At 44.7% G+C, this 21,808-nt stretch overlaps 1 protein-coding gene across 1 annotated transcript in view; it reads left to right on the top strand.

The window, feature by feature from the left end:
* Positions 1-373: 373 nt before the first annotated feature.
* The window catches only part of VWA1 (von Willebrand factor A domain containing 1), a 66,621-nt gene continuing 45,186 nt past the window's right edge, over positions 374-21,808 (top strand). The window contains exon 1 of the mRNA XM_069947502.1: positions 374-851. Coding sequence (XP_069803603.1) covers positions 785-851 — 67 coding nt within the window. The 5' untranslated portion in view covers positions 374-784. The remainder of the gene's footprint in view (positions 852-21,808) is intronic.

Genomic DNA, 21,808 nt, shown 5'->3' with positions numbered 1-21,808 from the left:
TCTGCACCATTTGTGTCACAGTGGAGAATATGGTAAATATTTATTATTTATATTTTACATTTTAAATAAGAAAAATAATAATGATGAGATAGAAGTAAATGTTCTGCTGGTAATAAACCATGCTGCGCCCCTTTAAATGACCCAGTGTAGAGGTCACAATAATATTTTCCAGCCCGGAGTTACGGAAAATTCCCTAAAAGACACTTGTTGTTTCCTATGGTTTGACAGCAGAGAGCTGCAGGCTACAGAGAACTGTTCTGCAACCCCTCACATTATGTCCAGAGCTGCTACATGTGTATCCAGCTGTTGCACTCACACAGTGAATGAATGCTTCCCTTGGGTTGGCTGGCTATAGGACCTTGCAGAATCCCTGGTGTCTGAGACTACGCAGGGTGTGTAGTGCCAGAAAAATCAAACTTTTGCTTTCCCTACCATGTGAGGCACAAGAAGCTTTGGATGACTTCATCGCTTGTCTTTGCAGTTGCTGCAACCTGCCCCTAAACTCTGCACAAGAAGACATCCTGCATTCCTGTCCTCACATGGTTAAAGCTGGAGTCACTGGAGAAATCTTCACAAGTGGGTGTAGCAGAGTTCTCTCCTGGCACTACAAACACAGCTCCTGGGTAGGAAAGAGTGTCAGTCATGAATTAAACCTGTCCCATAAGATACCCTGGGAATGAGATCCTTACAGGAGGGAAAAACCTGTGATGCCCCCTGCTGAAGACGACTATGATCCGGAGAAGACGTTTTGGTAGCAGCGAGTTTCACCAACCTGCACTTTGATATGTTTGTCCTGCTAGTCTTGCACTCTCTGCTCTCTCCTGCCCTAGGACAGACTATCCCAGAAGCAGGTAAGTCACCTTATCAGGTGGCGTCGTTGGCATCTTTAGCCATTGATACAAAAAGGGTACTGTGTAATTCTTCAACTTCTTCAGGGACGGTGGTTGGGAACCTGTCTGGTGGCGTTATTGTCCAGGAGAAGAAATCGGATACCTGTGAATAGTTTCAGGAGCTCCTAGTAAACCTGCACTATTATACACAAGAGTGGGAGTTGTGCTCCGGGAGTGTGAGAAGCGGTTTTCAGCATTCCAAGCAGATTATGTCTTGGCAGGCGTGCTGAGAGTTCTAGTTCTACAAGATCTGGTGGTAGTGCCATGGGACTTAAGTTAGTGTGAAGGAGCGTAAGGGGTGTGACAAACACGCTGCACATGTTGCGCCTTGTTTATAATGTTATATCTCTGCCAGCTGAGTGCCAGTCCCTGAGTTATTTGATAACGTATTGAATTTTTTTTTTTTTGTCGTCTTTCACGGCTGCCTCCATAATTGGCACCATTCCCATGTTAATTTATGGGACCTATGTTTATTCATGTGCCCTAGGAATCTGTGTTATAATCATTCTATGTATTGAATACTGCTATCTCTGCAGGGTCAAGGTGAGACGAAGTAGGCGGTCACTTAATACGTCACTGGTGGGTAGCATAATCTTTAAATAACAAAATGTGGCGCTGTCACTTAAAAAAAAAAAAGTTTTAAATGTATCAGTTTTGACAGGTCATGTGCCACTGATTGTTAGAGATGGGAGAAGCACTCAGCTAAGCGCATCGCTCCCCAGCTTCCAGCCTAGTCTGAAGTCTGAAGCCCATCTTTGACAGTGGAGAGTGGAGAAGTGCATAACCATATGCTTCTCCTGGTTGTAATAAATGATTAGTGGGGGGTATGACCCTGACCAATCACAACTTTTGATATGGTGAAAGGTTTGTTCAATGTGACAGGGTACTTTACATTTTTTTGCATTGCATGTTGAATCATAGAAGAAGAAGACGTCATGGTCCATCCAGTCTGACTTTATATAATTGTATCATATATATATATATATATATATATATATATATATATATATATATATACTAGAAAATGTACCCGGCGCTGCCCAGGTATAAAGTGTCAGTGTGTTAATTAGATTTGTTCTAAGGTGCCCAGGAGGCAAAGCTAAAGGTATTGTTTCATCTAAGTTAATCAGTGGAATTAGTGTATACCTGTAGTGCATAGTTGGAGGGGTTCTGTATACCCACAATGTATAGTTTTTAGAGGTCTCGCATATCTGTAGTGCATAGTTGGGGGGGCTGTATACCTATAGTGTATAGTTGAGGGGGTCCTGTATACCTGTAGTGTGTAGTTGGGGGGGGGCTGTATACCTGTAGTGTATAGTTGAGGGAGGTCCTGTATACCTGCAGTGTACAGTTGGTGAAGGTCCTGTATTCCTTTACTGTATAGTTTGGGGGTCCTGTATACCTGTAGTATATAGTTGGTGCTGTATATCTGTAATGTATAGTTGGTGGAGGTCTTGTATACCTGTAGTTTATAGTTTAAGGGTCCTGGATACCTGTAGTGTATAATTGGTGGAGGTCTTGTATACCTGTAGTACATAGTTCGGGGGTCCTGTATACCTGTAGTGCATAGTTTGAGGGTCCAGTATAACTGTAGTATAGAGTTGGTGGAGGTCCTGTATACCTGTAGTGTATAGTTTGGGGTCCTATATACCTGTAGTATATAGTTGGTGGAGTTCATGTATACCTGTAGTATATAGCTTTGGGGTCCTGTATACCTGTAGTGTATAGTTTGGGGTCCTGTATACCTGTAGTATATAGTTGGTGGAGTTCCTGTATACCTGTAGTATATAGCTTTGGGGTCCTGTATACCTGTAGTAAAGAGTTGGTGAAGGTGCTGTATACCTGTAGTATAGAGTTGGTATAGGTCCTGTATACCTGTAGTGTATAGTTTTGAGGTCCTGTATACCTGTAGTGTATAGTTTGGTGTCCTATATACCTGTAGTATATAGTTGGTGGAGTTTCTGTATACCTGTAGTGTATAGTTTTGGGGTCCTGTATACCTGTAGTGTATAGTTTGGGGTCCTGTATACCTGTAGTATATAGTTGGTGGAGGTCCTGTATACCTGAAGTATATAGTTGGTGGAGGTCCTGTATACCTGTAGTGTATAGTTTGGGGGTCCTGTATACCTGTAGTGTAAAGTTTGGGGTCCTGTATACCTGTAGTATATAGTTGGTGGAGGTCCCGTGCACTTGTAGTGTATAGTTTTGGGGTCCTGTATACCTGTAGTGTCCTGTATACCTGCAGGGTCGTATTTACCATTAGGCACCCATGGTCTGGTGCGTAGGGTAGCACCTTGCAGAGGGGCAGTACCCTCCCATTCAGATTTGCCAGAAAATCTTTGGTCAGGTCTTGTATAGCGGTGTTATCCAGTCACAGTATGGCGGTATTGGTCAGGTCTGGTGTGGCAGTGTTATCCAGTCACAGTATGGCGGTATTGGTCAGGTCTGGTGTGGCGGTGTTATCCAGTCACAGTATGGCGGTATTGGTCAGGTCTGGTGTGGCAGTGTTATCCAGTCACAGTATGGCGGTATTGGTCAGGTCTGGTGTGGCAGTGTTATCCAGTCACAGTATGGCGGTATTGGTCAGGTCTGGTGTGGCAGTGTTATCCAGTCACAGTATATGGCAGTATTGATCAGGTCTGGTATGGCAGTGTTATCCAGTCACAGTATGGCGGTATTGGTCAGGTCTGGTGTGGCAGTGTTATCCAGTCACAGTATGGTGGTATTGGTCAGGTCTAATATAGCGGTGTTATCCAGTCACAGTATGGCGGTATTGGTCAGGTTTGATATGATGGTGTTATCCAGTCACAGTATGGCGGTATTGGTCAGGTCTGGTGTGGCGGTGTTACCCAGTCACAGTTTGGTGGTATTGGTCAGGTCTGGTATGGCAGTGTTATCCAGTCACAGTATGGTGGTATTGGTCAGGTCTGGTATGACAGTGTTATCCAGCACAGTAAGGCAGTATTGGTCAGGTCTGGTGTGGCAGTGTTATCCAGTCACAGTATATGGCAGTATTGATCAGGTCTGGTATGGCAGTGTTATCCAGTCACAGTATGGCGGTATTGGTCAGGTCTGGTGTGGCAGTGTTATCCAGTCACAGTATGGTGGTATTGGTCAGGTCTGGTATGACAGTGTTATCCAGTCATAGTATGGTGGTATTGGTCAGGTCTGGTGTGGCAGTGTTATCCAGTCACAGTATATGGCAGTATTGATCAGGTCTGGTATGGCAGTGTTATCCAGTCACAGTATGGCGGTATTGGTCTGGTGTGGCATTGTTATCCAGTCATAGTATGGTGGTATTGGTCAGGTCTCGTATGACAGTGTTATCCAGCACAGTATGGCGGTATTGGTCAGGTCTGGTGTGGCAGTGTTATCAAGTCACAGTATATGGCAGTATTGATCAGGTCTGGTATGACAGTGCTATGCCCTGGCCCCTAGGGGCCACTCCGCAGTGTAGATGGTGCTAACAGGCAGGAACCGGGGCAGCTGTAGGATAATGTGGTCACGGTGTAGGCACGAGGGTGATACAGCTGGAAACCGGGCTCCTGACCCTGCGGGAATACTGGGCAAGCGATTCTTCGTTGTCCTTAGTCAGGGCACCAATTATCACACCAATGCCAAGGTTCAGAAACAACGGTAGTTGTATATTTATTGTAACGGTGGTAACTAGTAGCAACAGTCTCTCCGGATGCAACCGGGAATAAGGCAATCTTGAATAAAGCAGAGTAATGGGTGATGCTGCAATAGGCTGTGAGAGTAGCGTGCTGAATGAGGGGAGTAGTAGTGAAACTGAAGTTGAGATGCTGGGTGGAATGAGACTCGAATGAAATACTTGCTGTGGATGATTAGAGAAGATGATGATGAGAGGAACTGAAGAATGACTGAAGAATCGACACCCAGATGAGAATCTTGAGACTTGAGACAGGAACACAGCCAGTGGACTGGAGCAACAGAGCACACGCAGGCCTCTCTCCCAGCAGGTAGAGAGGACAGACACACAACCTATTCCCTTGATGGTAGGGAATAGACTCCGGTAGAACAGGAAGTCACATGGTAACCCCAGCCAAAAGCTCGATGACCATTGGAGTTACCATGGAAGCAGGGCACAGTCACGTGACATCCAGCCATTGCATCATCACACCATTAGGCATATACAGAGAAATATACATGAGAAGTACCATACTTGACCACTAGGAGGCGACATAATACCATTAGACACTGATACCTGAATATACATGCAATAAATGAATGAAATAGCAGACCTGAATACTGCAGGGGTGACACAATACACGCAGTTTGCAGTGGACCATAGCTTTCCAGAACAGAACTGGTTATAATAAAAGTATGAGCATAAGAAGGGCTGTTCTGGGACACTGCAACAGTGTTATCCAGCACAGTATGGCGGTATTGGTCAGGTCTGGTATGACAGTGTTACCCGGTCACAGTTTGGTATACCTGTAGTGCCCTGTATATACATGTACTGTATGGATGGAGTAGGGGGCCCTGTATATACATGTACTGTATATATGGAGTAGGGGGCCCTGTATATACATGTACTGTATAGATGGAGTAGGCGGCCCTGTATATACATGTACTGTATAGATGGAGTAGGGGGCCCTGTATATACATGTAATGTATAGATGGAGTAGGGGGTCCTGTATATACATGTACTGTATAGATGGAGTAGGGGGTCCTGTATATACATGTACTGTATAGATGGAGTAGGGGGCCCTGTATATACATGTAATGTATAGATGGAGTAGGGGGTCCTGTATATACATGTACTGTATAGATGGAGTAGGGGGTCCTGTATACATGTACTGTATAGATGGAGTAGGGGGTCCTATATATACATGTACTGTATAGATGGAGTAGGGGGTCCTGTATATACATGTACTGTATAGATGGAGTAGGGGGCCCTGTATACATGTACTGTATAGATGGAGTAGGGGGTCCTGTATATATATGTACTGTATAGATGGAGTAGGGGGTCCTGTATATACATGTACTGTATAGATGGAGTAGGGGGTCCTGTATACATGTACTGTATAGATGGAGTAGGGGGTCCTGTATATACATGTCCTGTATAGATGGAGTAGGGGGTCCTGTATATACATGTACTGTATAGATGGAGTAGGGGGTCCTGTATATACATGTACTGTATAGATGGAGTAGGGGCTCCTGTATATACATGTACTGTATAGATGGAGTAGGGGGTCCTGTATATACATGTACTGTATAGATGGGAGTAGGGGGCCCTGTATATACATGTACTGTATAGATGGAGTAGGGGCTCCTGTATATACATGTAATGTATAGATGGAGTAGGGGGCCCTGTATATACATGTACTGTATAGATGGAGTAGGGGGCCCTGCATATACATGTACTGTATAGATGGAGTAGGGGGTCCTGTATATACATGTACTGTATAGATGGAGTAGGGGGCCCTGTATATACATGTACTGTATAGATGGAGTAGGGGGTCCTGTATATACATGTCCTGTATAGATGGAGTAGGGGGCCCTGTATATACATGTACTGTATAGATGGAGTAGGGGGCCCTGTATATACATGTACTGTATAGATGGAGTAGGGGGTCCTGTATATACATGTACTGTATAGATGGAGTAGGGGGTCCTGTATACATGTACTGTATAGATGGAGTAGGGGGTCCTGTATATACATGTACTGTATAGATGGAGTAGGGGGCCCTGTATATACATGTACTGTATAGATGGAGTAGGGGCTCTACCAGTTATTACTGTGGATGTTGTGAGGCAGCTTCCCTAGCAACCATTGCTCCCTGTGAAAATGAAAGCAGTAATCCTATTGGTTGCTAAGGCTCCAACTGCCGTGTCTGCTGCAGCTAATTATATCACCTGTGTTTGCAGTGAGGAGATTTTCCAATTCATCTCTATGGGGCGCTCTTTCCCCTTCCCCTCCCCTCCTGTACATCTGGCGGGGACGGGACCTTCGCAATAACCTTCCCGGGCACCCAATGTATCTGTGGGCCAAATTTGGGGTCAAACGGTTCAGGCGTTTGGAAGTCTATTTGGGACAGACAGACAGACAGACTTTGATTTTTATGATATAGATATTTCAGAGAGACTCTCTCAGTAGGTTTATGCTGTCCTGTCTCAGGGTAGCATAAACTAGTGACAGAGAAGCTGAACAGAATGATAGATCACTTACATTGTTCTGTGCAACTGATCCAGAGATATCCTCCTGAATAACATGGACAATAAGTAGTCCTCTTCATTATGTGCGTGAGCCCAGTAGTCCTGGACATTCATGAAAAGCAAAAAAAAACTCTGCCCACCAGCTGCTGATTGGCAGTTATCTAATCATGCTGTGTATAGACAGTCAACTGTCAATCAGCAGCTAGAGGGCGGGGGGAGGGGCATGGCAAGAATCCTATTCTCCTGCATATTAGAACGGCTGGACAAAATTATGTAATCTGTTCAGCATGTAAAAATATCCCCAAAGAATCACATAGATGCGAATATTTCCTTTGGAAATACCATGGTTCCCCAAAAACAGGACAGTGTCTTATATTTTTTCCCCTCAAAAACAGGCACTATGTTTTTTGGGGGGGCTTCGGAGGTCCATGAGGGGATTAGGTGAGGGCGGCGGGTGGCAACGGATGACCTTTCTTTTTGGGGGGACACCCTACTTTTTAAGGGGGCCCTAGTTTAGAAAAGGGGTGCCTTATTTTCATGGGGGGGGGGGGCTTACTTTAGGCTAGAGAGTAGAGTAGTTGGGGTGTCTTATTTTAGGAGGGTATTTTTTTCCCGGGGAAACACGGTATATAGCTTTACACAAGGCTACTTGATGAATAGGTATTTGCATTCAAGAATATCAGCTTAGATTGAGGAGGAGGGGCAGCGTTGTGGGAACGTTGGAGGAGAGGTGCAAGGAAGTCCAGTGGGCATCTGTTGTAGAAGTTCTAGAAAGACTTATTGCCTTGAGATATATGGACTACACAAACTTTGTTTGTGGTATAATACTGAAGGTTATATGCCCCCCCATCTAGAAGAAGTGATCTGGTATGGTACAGGGAGGGACTGTTCTGTTGCTACAAATCCATGTGTGATGTTTGAGTCATTTTCAAATCTAGGTGACTCCTTTAGCTGGTGATACCCATGTGGATGGAGACTGTGATTTATTCCAGAATGATCTCTTACATGCAGATCACCAGCCTCTGAGATTAACACACATATGTTCCATTTGGTGGCAGCACCCAGGCTGTACTTTCCATCTCAGACCTCCTGTGGGTATTCTTTGAATTTTTTTATAGAGTATAAATCAAGGCCAAACTTAGACCATCTTAGTCCTAGTGCTGTAACTGACATCACTGCTAAGGTAATGTTACTCTAAGGCCCCGTTCCCACTGAGCAAAGCTAGCGGAATTCCGCGACGGAATGCCGTTAGCCTCCCGCTCATAATGGGAGTCTATGGGAGGCGCGCGCTGCTGCTCTGTACGCGCTGAAGAATGAACATGTTCCGCTACCTTTCCTCAGTGGGAACGAGCCCTTATGCAAGGTCCCGGCTTATCTACTCCCATCCAGTAGAGGTCCACCATGATGAGCATACAGGGCTCTTACAGCAACCAGCTCCTACCACATGAAGAAACACTAAGCAAAAAAGACCACCACTCCCTCAGCCATCACCAAAACATGCAGCAACAACACCAAAACCATCAGCCCACAGCCCTCAATGGCACAAGTGCCAACGTACAACCAGATGCACCACAAACATCTCCGAGCATTAAAGGAGAAGTCTGCAGAAAATCATAATTTGCCACCAGGCAGTGGCAGGGGGGAACATAATAAACAGGCGCTACTAACCCCTCCCCGTGCCCCCAAAGCACCACGTCACAGGCTCCCAGACCCCCGTCAGAACTCATTTTCCGCTGAATTGCAATGTCATCACAGCTCAGGGGAATATGCCAGACGTCCTGCCCCAGTCACTCACTGGCTGAGTGGGCAATCCATCAGCTGAGTCATGACGTTTGTGGTAAAGTAAAACCAGGAGCAGAAACATGGGGAGAGGTAAGTAGAGCTTGTTTATTATGTTCCTCCCTGCCACTGCATGGTGGAAAATTATCATTTTCAGTGGACTTCTCCTTGTGTTAAGGAGTCCAGTGGGCGGTGTCACTCAATGGACTGGACTCCTTAGCATGGAAACATCAGAGATTTCAATAAATAAATTACAAGTTATACTGAATCTTTTTCCATAAAGATATACAGTATATCAATCCACTCAGCTCCTTCTGCTCTATAACATAGCTTTGGTAGCATTTTCCCTTAAATGTTTTATAATAACATAGATTAACAGAAAAATGTGAATACATATACTTGGCTGTATGGTCCAACTCAATATGCCTTCTAACAACTTTATGTATCGTGACATGGCAGATCCATTCCGTGACCTTGTGTGGGCTACTGCTTCAGCCCTACCATAACATAGAGTCCGATTAAATGTTCTTGAATGAGCGCAGCTGGAGCATGCTTAAGTCCAGTTGTTCTGCACTTGAATAGTAATGGCTGAAGGACTTGGATGCAGCCCTGGGAAGTCTGGAGATACAGTCAAGGCTGCATCCAACTTCTTTAGTCACAGTATTCAAATGCTGAACAAAGGGACTTGAGCATGCTCCAGTTGCGCTCATCTCTATTCTTGAACTCTTTATTCTCTTTCCTATCTATGTTGATTCCGTCACTGTATGCTGATTTTATGCACTTGGTTGGTCCTAGAATTTAAGAATTAGAAAAAGGAGTCTACATATCTGTGGCCATGTAATGGTTAAAGGGAATCTGTTACTAGGTTTATTCAACCTTAAATGAGGGCAGCATAAACTGCTGAACAGATCGGTGTATTATGTTGTCCTAATATGCAGGAGAATAGGATTCTTGCCACACCCCTCCCCCTGCCCTCCAGATGCTGATTGACAGTTGACTGCCTATACACAGCATGGATAGATAACTGCCAATCAGCAGCTGGTGGGTGGAGTTTTCTGCTTCTCATGAATATCCAGGACTACTGGGCTCATGCACATAATGGAGAGGACTACTTATTGTCCATGTTATTCAGGAGGATATCTCTGGATCAGCTGCACAGAACAATGTAAGTGATACATCATTGTTCTGTGCAGCTTCTCTGTCACTAGTTTATGCTACTCTTATATAGGACAGCATAAACCTACTGACAGAGTCTCTGTAATGACTGGTGCCAGTCCAGTGGTTGTGTCTACAACTACTTCTATTTAGCCTGCTTTAGATGTGTGTATATATATATATATATATATATATATATATATATATATACTGTACTACAGCACCCAGGTACACAGCCTTGCTTTCCTATTTACATGTAGTGTATATTCAACAAGGTTTATCTCTCAAGCCGCGGTAGGCAGAGTTAAATGATGCCTCAGGGTCCTATATATTGGAACTCCTTCAGCGTGATATCTTGTGTTGCAATTATTATATCACCTACATACTAATTCCTTCTTTCTCTCTAAGGCATCCCCCTTGGAGTAAAGTATAATGCCGGCATATAGCTCTCCTCTCTTTCCCTCTGATATTAAAAAACATAACATAATAATGATTATTACCGACAGCTCTAGTCTGTCTGTCTAGAAGCTTAGCTATTATTATTATATCACAAAACAGAATTTGCCAGGGGCTTAATAAAAAAAAATAATAAAAAACTAACAAAGAATCATTGAACCTATTTCAGAATAATAATGCTCAGATTTGTTCTGGCGCAATAGAATTGTTTTGTATTCTCGCTAATTATCCTTTGTGGTTTCCGTCCACCCCCGGTATATAATAAGAATTAAGATTCTGTGTTCTCTATTCCTTGTTTGGTGGTAACAAACCTGAGCCCACTTCAAATATAATCCAGGTGGGGATGAAGCGGAGTTGTTAGTCGTATTTTGGCTAAACCAAAAGATGCAATTTGCTTAAAGAGACTCTGTCAGTAGCTATCTAAGGGTAGCATAAACTAGTGAGAGAGAAGCTGAACAGAATGATGTTTCTGTGCAGCTGATTCAGAGATATCCTCCTGTATAACATGGACAATAAGTATTCCTCTCCATTATGTGCATGAGCCCAGTAGTCCTGGATATTCATGAGAAGCAGAAAACTCCACCCACCAGCTGCTGATTGGCAGGTATCTGTCCATGCTGTGTATAGGCAGTCAGCTGTCAATAAGCAGTGGGAGGGCGGAGGAGGTGTGTGGTAGGAATCCTATTCTCCTGCATATTAGGAGAACAGCTGAACAAAATGATGTAAGTAATACACCGATCTGTTCAGAATTTCCATCACTAGTTATGCTGCCCTCTTTTAAAGCAACAAGAACCTAGTGACAGATTCCCTTTAAGTGTGAATTTTGTGTGCCATTGATTTACATGAGAGCTGTGTAATTCCTTTCTTTTCCTGTGGTGGCGCTGTGGGAGAAATGAACACTCGCAGCCAGGTTCTCCGTCAGATGCCAGATGTTTGTTGGGGAACCCGCTTTTTTTAAAGGGATCATGCAGTATCAAGAAAACATAGCAGGTTTCTTCTAAAAACAGCCCCACACCTGTCCTCAGGGCCGTTTTAATACATTGGTGGGCCCAGTGCACAGCCCTCAAGGGTGGGCCCCTTCCCTTTCGGCACATTGTATAATGTACTGAATTTGCCCCCACACTGTATCAAGAGCCCCAATACATACAGTAGTTACCTTATAACACTATTTCCTCCATACAGTGATTACATATTACATAAAAACTGCACTAAACAAAACAGAAAGATATCACCAATGATACCATTACATAATACCGCCACATCATGACCCCTAACACTACAACCCTATAACAGAGTGCAGTTACATCCAGTGACTCACCTGGGGCATCTTCTCCGATCAGAGTCTGTCACCTTTTCTTTTTCTCTCCATTCAGCCTGGGCCACCTTGAAGTCTTCTCCTGGCTGTGAATCTTCTCTCCAGAATCTGCCAGACAAATATTTTAGGCTCCAACACATACAGTAGTTAGGTCCCTTGTACCCCTATACAGTAGTTACACCCCTCTGTACCCCTACATAGTTACACCCCTCTGTGCCTCCATAGTTTTAAGGTGTCCCTGTAGTATATAGACCCTCATGTGCTCCTCCAGTTATATACAGCCCTCCTGTGCGCTCCCCCATTAGTATATAGCCCCCCTGTGCACTCTCCCCAGTAGTATATAGCCCCCCTGTGCTCTCCAATAGTATATAGCCCCCCTATGCTCTCTCACAATTGTATATAGCCCCCCTGTGCTCTCCCACAATAGTATATAGCCCCCCTGTGCTCTCCTCCCAATAGTATATAGCCCCCCCTGTGCTCTCCCCCAATAGTATATAGCCCCCTGTGCTCTCCCCCATAGTATATAGACCCCTGTGCTCCCCAATAGTATATAGCCCCCTGTGCTCCCCAATAGTATATAGCCCCCTGTGCTCCCTCATAGTATATAGCTCCCCTGTGCTCCTCAATAGTATATAGCCCCCTGTGCTCCCCAGTAGTATATAGCTCCCCTGTGCTCCCCCATAGTATATAGCCCCCTGTGCTCCCCCATAGTATATAACCCCCTGTGCTCCCCCTCCCATATAACATTGAAAAAAACAAACACTTTTACTCACCTAGGTCCACGCGTTCCTTTTCTCTTCCCTCTTTTGGCCGCACTTCCTGCGGTCACAAAAGGCTGCACTCCCCTTACCCTCGCGCCGATGCTCCAGTGACGTCGGGCGCTAGAGGGAGAGTGCGGCCACAAGAGTGACTGACAGGGAGGGAGCCAATGGCTCTCTCTCTGTCAGTATCGCTGCTGCTGAAGCGCTGAAGCGCCGCAGAAGCAGCAGCAGCGGGCGGGGGCAGCGGCGGACGGGGGGACCCTGCAGGGGGCGCCATGGAGGGGTAAGTAGATTACTCATCCATGGCGCTCCCCCCTGACAGGCTGGAGGCCGGAGCCCTGTGCGACCGCACTGGTCGCACATAGCAACGGCCGGCCTGCTCGGGGGGGCCCCTTTAACCAGTGGGCCCGGTGCACGTGCACCATGTGCCCTCTGGTTAAAGCGGCCCTGCCTGTCCTCCTTACAACTTAGCTCCATTCACTCCACTCAGCCACAGGCAAATCAAGGACAACAGTGGTGCTGTTTCTGGAAGAAAGCAGCTGTATTTTTTTCTGTTCGTTGATAACCTGTTCAATGCAAAGATACTAAAGATAAGCAATCAACTTAAATGGCCAACCTTTAAATAGTCTTCTCCAGACTCTACTCCAGCTCTTATGCTCTGTGCTGCAGGGTTGCTGAGAAGCAAGAAGTGATATCATGGGTCACAGCCTTTATAACTACTTCTTGTCCTAAGAGCCTAGAATGCATTATCCTTTAGACCCTATTGGGGGAGATTTATCAAACATGGTGTAAAGTGAAACTGGCTCAGTAGCCCCTAGCAACCAATCAGATTCCACCTTTCATTTTTTACAGACTCTTTGGAAAATTAAAAGTGGAACCTGATTGGTTGCTAGGGGCAACTGAGCCAGTTTCACTTTACACCATGTTTGATCAATCTCCCCCTATATGTATACAGTTCTTAACCAAGCGGCAAGTAAACAAGAGGGTAGAGGAGAAAAGGTCAAATCCACTTACCAGGCTTTGAGTCATCCTGTTTTAAAGGGGTATTTCTTTGTTCTGTTGCCCAGGCGGAGGATAAAAATAAAAAAAACCCTTGTACTTACCTTCCTCACTCCTCCGCTGCTGCCGTTTCTTAGTGTTCCGATCCCCACTGTGCAGCACTTCTGTGTTTGGGGCTGGCACATCGCATTGCCCACTGTGGCTGCTGATTGGCTGAGCGTCCAATGCTATGTACAAACCCCAAATCTGAAAACACTGGCAGAAGAAAGACTAGGGAAAATAGACGGTGAGTATGTTTTTCTTTTTTTATTTACATCCCTGTAAATACAGAATCTGTTGCTTTATTGTAATAAAAGACTTCCTTTGCCCCAGCACAGTATTATCCACAGGTGGGAACACTCTTTAAAGTGCCACTTGTAGTAGTTTCCATGTTACATATGATATGTTGTATTTTTATTAGTAGCCCCTGACCTTCTTGAGTACCGTATATAATCTGGATTTGGCAGAAAGCTATTTCCATATGGTAAATAAGAACAGACTGTGATGTAAGTGAGAGATGGGTGGAACTTGCCAATACCTATGTGATCAACCAGGAAAAAATGTAGTATCGTAAATCTTTGCATGGAGGATGAGATGATTTTTTGATTGGCCATCTGTTTCCATTTATTTGGTCAGGTTTCTATGGAGCGCTAATAAAAGTGTTGGTAATTTCCATTTACTTTGTGGGATAGAAGTGATGAATACTGTATATGTTGTATATGTTGTATCATTCACTATCAGAACAGCCTGACATATACACACTGGTTTTCTTACCATAATAACAGGCCGGGCCAACCATAAAACACCAATTCCTCAATCAAGAATGGTTCTAGCTGGCACTATGATGTTGTTCTGGTCAGGCCTTCAAAGTAGGATCTTGAAAGACGGTGGAGTATATTGGCAAGATGACTAGGTTAACCCTATTTTGACTTAAGCATTTGAGAGACAGCTTTGACATTACATTCCTTTCTTCTATGTAGGTGTTTGCCAACATATACTAGTATCAGTGGCGTAGCTACCATGGAGGCAAACCACGCAACTGCTATGGGGCACTACGTCCGGAGATCCAAGCTCCCCCTGACAGAGAGTGGCCTGCCTCCATGGTACAGCGCTCAGAGCTGCTCCAACCCCCCTTCCCCCAGGACGACGCTGAGAGTGGCTCACGCGGCGCAGCGATCACCCCTGTCCTTTTCCGGTTGGGGCTTACAGACCACCCCTTCCCCCTGGGACAATGTTCACAGTGTCCTGAGAGAGCTGCTCTGTGAGAGCCGCTCTTAGTGCCATCCCGGGGAGGAGGGATGGTCTGTGGGTGCCATCCAGGAGAGGGCTGAGGGCAGTTAGATGCTGTGGAAGCCTCAGAGCACAGTCCGGGAGGAAGGGAGGCAGTCCTCTCACATACCCTAGGATTCATGGGGCCCATAGTGTATTTTGCTATGGGGCCCCATGAATGGTAGTTATGCCCCTGACTAGCACAATCATGGCACAGCCCAGTGTGAGAGGAAAGAATAGACAGTAGTATTATCATGTTATTGCTAATATAGTGTTGTTATCTTAGGAGTTTTTTTTTTACTTTCCAACAGCCAGGGTTTTCCGACATCCACCCACATCAACTACTGACAACTTAATCCTAATGGTGCGGAAATGATTGGAAAAAATGACAAGGTCCACCCAGTCTGCCCTCTTATGTTACTTCTGATCTTTCATCCTAGTTTTAGTTTGTGCGTCCTCACTCTCCGGTTCACCTTCTCTTGGAAAGTATTCATCCGAATATTATGACAGTCTAAGCTTTCGGGCGTGTTATCTCTTATTCTTTTTTCTTCAAAACCAGATGTATTACGTTCTCCAAGAGTTTTCCAAAATGTCTTCTCTTGCAGACCATGTCCAATTTTTGTTGCCCATTTTTTAATCTTCTCTGTCAGCTCCATAAGCCCTAAGGTACACTGGCCCCCCTCTTGTGTCTAGTAGTCTTACTAGTGATACGGTCTACAAATGAGCGCAGGTGGAGCATGCTCAAGTCTGGTGGCTGAAGAAGTTGGATGCAGCCGTAGGGAGTCCGGGAAAACATGGATACAGCCTGTGACTTTCATCTTGCCTGTGCAAGTGACAAGATGACAAGTTAGGTCCATCTTGCCAGTTGGATCCAGGTGCCCATAGGAGGAATTTGAAATCACTGATCTTGTTGAGCGGAGAGAGCAAACTGTTCGAGTTCGGCAATGTTCTCTGAACCTGAACGCTCGTTTTTTGGCTCCCCACGGCTGCAGAGGTTGGATGTAGCTCTAGAGAGTTCTGGAAAACATGGATACAGCCATAGGCTGTACTAACTATATGGCTGTGTCCAATCTTTGCAACTCTAGGGAGTCAAAATACTGAGCGGAGAACCTTATCGGACCCGAACAGTTTGGCCTCTCTGCTCAACACTAATCACTGACTTTCCTCAAGACATAGTTTTTACTCAATCCACAGCGTTTAATGGGCCAAACATCACTTGGGGCCAAATATTTCTTGATCTTTCAGTAGACCTCACTACTTGGACAAGTAGTTCCGGGCCCCAGTGGTCTGTGGTTCTGTTGTTGCTTCAACATGTAGACTTAAAATTGCCAGCTACCATAATGAATGGTTCATTGGTAAACCCCATAGGCCTGTAATATTAGCTTGTGTTGCCCTCATGCACTCTTCAACAGCTAATACACAGTCTAGCAGAAACAAGATCAGAGAGGAAGCCATTTATGAAGAAGATATAGATGAGGAACATATGTGATTATGCTATAGTCACACCTTTGGACACTAAACAGTAGACGCCGTGGCAGAGCCCAACAAGCCCAATTCTACATTGTCTGAGTCTGTTGGGCACCGGGTCAAACTCCCCCCAAAAATTTTGGAAAACTTCTGCCATAAATGTTATGTGTCTGAAGAGGCCAATGACATCTACCACAGGCTACCCTCACTGATCGCTCTAATTCTAGGAATATTCACATATAAGCCAGTCTCAATCTGTTATTATATAATATGCCATAGCAACAGCAAATCCAAGGTGAGAGATGCAAGCCATAAAATAAATATAAATTAAATTCTCTTATTAAAATAAACTCTGAGTACTGGAATCCATCCCCCGAAGCTTGTATTTGAGATCTGTCAGCTTTGTATGGGCTTCACTGCATCTCCATTGTATTCTATATGGTGAGTAACACAGACTAAATAAAGGGATTTAGCTTGATGTATATATTATTAGCACTTACCGAGGAAGGTTTTATCAAGGGGATGAAATTCTGCAGATATTACAGTATTATTTCATTGTCCCTAACAGTACGGGTCTGAACAAGACCGATCAAAACTTTTTACATCTCTATGAAAAGTTTTTGAAGCGACTAAAAGGGACAATCCCTACCTGTTGGATAGGACCCTTTTAAATAGGATAATCACACTGTGTTCCTCTACTGAAACCCCCAGGCATCAACTGTAGTCAGCAAGAAATATTCAGTGTCCCTGTAGTGCCACCACTGGGGAAATAAGGCATTGCAAAGAGCTCATACAAATCAATAGTATGTCTGTACAATACAGGACAGGACGAGTCCTCCATGATGAGGGATGCCCTTTACAACTGCTTTCCACTTAGGCTAAGCAAATCATCATATCAGCTTCTAAGAACTTGCTTCTAAGAGTTGCATATGTGATCTGTGTAATTTTAGGTTTCCTTACACCTACATTGGTGCTTGGTTTTGCCATTATGGACAGAAAGTGTTTTCTTTCCATGACCCTTGGGCCTATAGCCCAATGCAATCCACCACAGATCCCATCCACCCTCTATAAGAGGAGATGCATCCAGAGAGAGTTTGATCCCTTCTCCTTGAGGACCCCACCACAACCACATTGGTCAGGGCCCATGGTATATATACAACCTAAACACATACAGTAGAAGAAACATAGAAGATTGTCGGCAGAAAAAGCCCCCCTGGTCCATCTAGTTTGACCTTTTAGTAGCCCCCTTCTTATTATCTTAGGATACATATATGTTTATCCCATGCATGTTTATATTCAGTTACTGTAGATTTACCAACCACCTCATTTGTTCCAAGCACCTACTACTCTTTCAGTAAAATAATATTTTCTCATGTTGCATCTGATCTTTCCCCCAACTAACCTGTCACTGTGTCCTCTTGTTCTTGAGTTCAGTTTTATTAAAAACACTTCCCTCCTGAACCTTATTTAGTCCTTTAAAGGGGTAGTGCGGCGGTAAAAAATTATTTACAGAATAACATACATTACAAAGTTATACAACTTTGTAATGTATGTTATGTCTGTGAATGGCCCCCTTCCCCGTGTCCCACCACCCCCACCCGTGTACCCCAAAGTGTGGTGCGCTATACATACCTGTCACATGCCGACTCGTCTCCAATCTTCAGTCAGCGATGTCGTCTTCGGCCGAATCCGTCCGTCCTGAGTGCCGGCCGCCCTCTGCCGCGTCATCAGCTGTTCAGCCGCGATTGGCTGAGCCAAACTGTGCTCAGCCAATCGCGGATGAGCATCTGATGACGCTAAAAGGGGCGGCCGGCACTCAGGACGGACGGTGGGATTCGGCCCGGCCGTCCGAAGACGGCATCGCAGACTGAAGATCGGAGACGAGTCGGCACGTGACAGGTATGTATAGCGCACCACACTTCCGGGTACACGGGTGGGGGTCGGGGAACACGGGAAGGGGGCCATTCACAGACATAACATACATTACAAAGTTGTATAACTTTGTAATGTGTGTTATTCTGTCAATAATTCTTTACCGCTGCACTACCCCTTTAACATATATAAAGGTTTCAATCATGTTCCCCCTTTCCCTTCTTTCCTCCAGACTATACAGATTTACATACTTAAGCCTTTCCTGATCCTTTACCTATATCTTTACATAGGTGAGGTCTCCAGAACTGGACACAGTATTCCAGATGTGATGTCACCAGAGCTCTATACAGCGGGATCACAGTCTCCCTCTTCCTATAGGTTATACCTCTAGCTATACAGCCCAGCATATGATTAGCTTTCCCTAGCGCCTGGTTGAACTACCCCTAAATCCTCCTCTTCTGAAGTCTTTGCCAACACAGAACTGCAGATATGACACTCAGATAGAGGATTCCTCCTCCCCAAGTTAATTTTTTTTACATTTGGAAACATTGAACTGCAGTTTCCAACACCACCCATTCTTGAAGGGTCATGAAAATTTCCAAATAGTGCAAAATTATTTTAAGTGTTTTACCCTTCATCAGCTTTATTTTTATTTAACTATGGATACAGCAAGCGCTGCAGGATCAGAGTCAAGGGCATCATATATTCCAAGAAGCCTAGATTAGTCATACACGGGGTCAGTACTACAGCGTGTGCTCCTTTAAATGTCATCCCTGGCGTTCTTGAGTTGCTGCCTTCCTGGCAGTGAATGAGTTCCTTCAGCCAGTCTTTGTGCCACTTGAGTCACAACAGCGCTTTGTACTCCGGGCCTGCCAGCAGAAGCAATGACTGTCGGGTACTTTTCACTTGCAATGGAAAAATCATGTTGGCATTTGCCATTCTACAGCAGCATCCGGATTCACAGAAAATGTCCTTATAAACCCAGGGATAAGAGCGCTCCCCTGACAGAGCGGCTCTGCCGTACATACTGCGCATGTCCCGTTCTCTTATATTCCTGCACTTACACAGCGTAATGTTCCATCCTCCCACTGGTATATAGGAGTGCGGTGGCTTTTAGCCCTGGCATAATAACATCCTTCAGAAGTGTTAAGCCTTCCATTAGGGTGTTCCTGATTTGCAGTTTGGAAAGTAATGGGGACAACGAGTAGAAATAATCTGCTATGTACCAAATATATTGCATTAAAAAAAGCTACAAATCTGCTCTTCTGTACGGAAAGACATGTCAGGCAGGAGCTAGGACCTGAAGTTATTTTAGGCCGGGTTTACGATGCGTTTTTGCTGTCCCTTTAATCGGGGGGGATAGTGTCACTTTAAAGGGACAGCAAAAACGCATCGTAGATTGTAGAGATGTCAGAATGCAAAAATGGGGGGGGCCTTTTTGCATTCTGACATCTCTACACAGGTGTAAAGGGTAAATTTAGCAGTTTTCATACCTTATTGTATATCATACGTCATGGTGTTTGTTCTAGTAAAAAGTCATCTTTTATCATCTGCAGATTGGGATACCTGGGCGGGCGCTTCATGGCCAAAGCACCACTTGGCCCCCAGCAGCCATTGGTGTGGGCCAATCTAGTGAGGCCTAGACCTTTAGGACGGCCCTTCCAATGGCCGCTGAGGGGTGGGGCTTATGTGCCGATTACATCACAGAGAGGGGGCTAAGTGGCACTGGGGGAGGACATAAATGGCGCTTCAGCCGTAAAGCCCCGCCCAGGTATCCCCATCCGCAGTTGATAAAAGATGACTTTTTACTGGAACAAGCACCATGACGTATGATATAAAATAAGGTATGAAAACTGCTAAATTTACCCTTTACACCTGTGTAGAACAGTCATAATGCAAAAATGGGGCGACAGTGTCACTTTAATGTACAGTAGTTTCCGGCGTACAAGACGACCCCCGCCTTTCAATAAGATTTTCAGCGGTTCATCTTATACACCGGAAAATGGTAACCCCTGCCTGACCGCAGAAGGGCTCCAGCTAATAAACCCTGCTGCAGCTAAAGAAAAAAAAACAACTATTAACTCACCTGTGACCCGTTCCCGGCTGTCCCGTTTCCGCACACTGCCTGCGCCAGAGGTCCCCGAAGCTCCCCAAGATAGCCAAGCATCTCATTGGAGAAGCTCGGAGACGCTCGGCTGCCGGGAGAGCTTCAGGGACCTCCAACGCAGGCACGGCTGCCGGAAACGGGTCACAGATGAGTAGAATTTTTTTATAGTGGTCACCTCGTATGGTGGGGATGCGGCATTTTTTAGCTCCCCTAACGTATGGGGCGACCATACCCGGCCTTTAAGATGTCCCCTGACTTCTTTTTTTGGGATTACAAAGTCGTCTTATACACCAGAAAATTCGGTATATGTTTTATGAAAAGGGTCTGATGTTTTGCAGCGTGTTGATCGTCAGTCACCATGCATAGCTTACACGGGACCATAGGTACCATTGGTTTACTCACACATAGCTATCTACATACATATTGCTATATCCTAAATCCTAATATGATTTAAAGGGGTTGTCCAGCGAAAAATCTTTTTCTTTCGAATCAGCTGGTTCCAGAATGTTATATAGATTTGTAATTTACTTCTATTTAAAAATCTTGCGTTCTCCAATATCCTTATCAGCTGCTGTATGTCCTGTAGGAAGTGGTGTATGCTTTCCAGTTTGATACAGTGCTCTCTGCTGCCACCTCTGTCCATGTCAGGAATTGTTTAGAGAAGGAGAGGTTTTGCCACTGCTCTAGACAGTTCCTGTTTTGGAAAGAGGTGGCAGCAAAGAGCACTGTGTCAGACTAAAAAAATAAAACATTTCCTACAGGACATACAGCAGCTGATAAGTATGGGAAGACTGGAGATTTTTAAGTAGAAGTAAATTACAAATCTATATAACTTTCTGAAACCAGTTGATTTGAAAGGAAAATATTTTCACTAGACAACCCCTTTAACTCCCTCCCCTGCTCAGCACAAGAAAACACTAAAAACTAACAGGAAAATCTGCTTTTCTGCAACTATCATATTATCCATGATCCCATGGTGTCTGGATCTGTTGTAAGGTATATTCTGTATATGCATGCGTTGTTTTCTATGTAAATATTTATTTTAGTCCAGACTAGTCTCCAGAAACCAGAGAAGTCAGGGCATGTGATCTATATGTGTGGCAGTCGGGGGCAGAGACATGGGCTGCAGTTTGAGGCTTCTAATACACAGCTGCTCAATCTGTTTATTTATGTAGGGCAGCATGTAGCTACTGGTATATTACAAGATCAAAATAGCATTTTATGGAAGGTTCCTTTAAGTAAATTTTTTAACAAATGAATTGTAAAGCACAGTATAGTTTTTTGGTTGCTGTATAAGAAAAGATGTTACTTTCATGTTTTGAAACCTAGGCGTCAAATATTTAAAGTCAAACATGGTGTAAAGTACAATTGTCTTAGTTGCCCCTAGCAACCAATCAGATTCCACCTTTCCTTTCTCAAAGAGTCTGTGACTAGTGGCCGCTGTGACTAGTGCGGGAGTCAGGAGGTGGCTGCTGTGACTAGTGCGGGAGTCAGGAGGTGGCTGCTGTGACTAGTGGGG

The sequence above is a fragment of the Dendropsophus ebraccatus genome, chromosome 12, assembly GCF_027789765.1.
Source record: "Dendropsophus ebraccatus isolate aDenEbr1 chromosome 12, aDenEbr1.pat, whole genome shotgun sequence".
Taxonomy (NCBI): domain Eukaryota; kingdom Metazoa; phylum Chordata; class Amphibia; order Anura; family Hylidae; genus Dendropsophus; species Dendropsophus ebraccatus.
The sequence above is the reverse complement of the archived record's forward strand: the minus strand, read 5'-3'. Positions and strand labels throughout refer to the sequence as shown.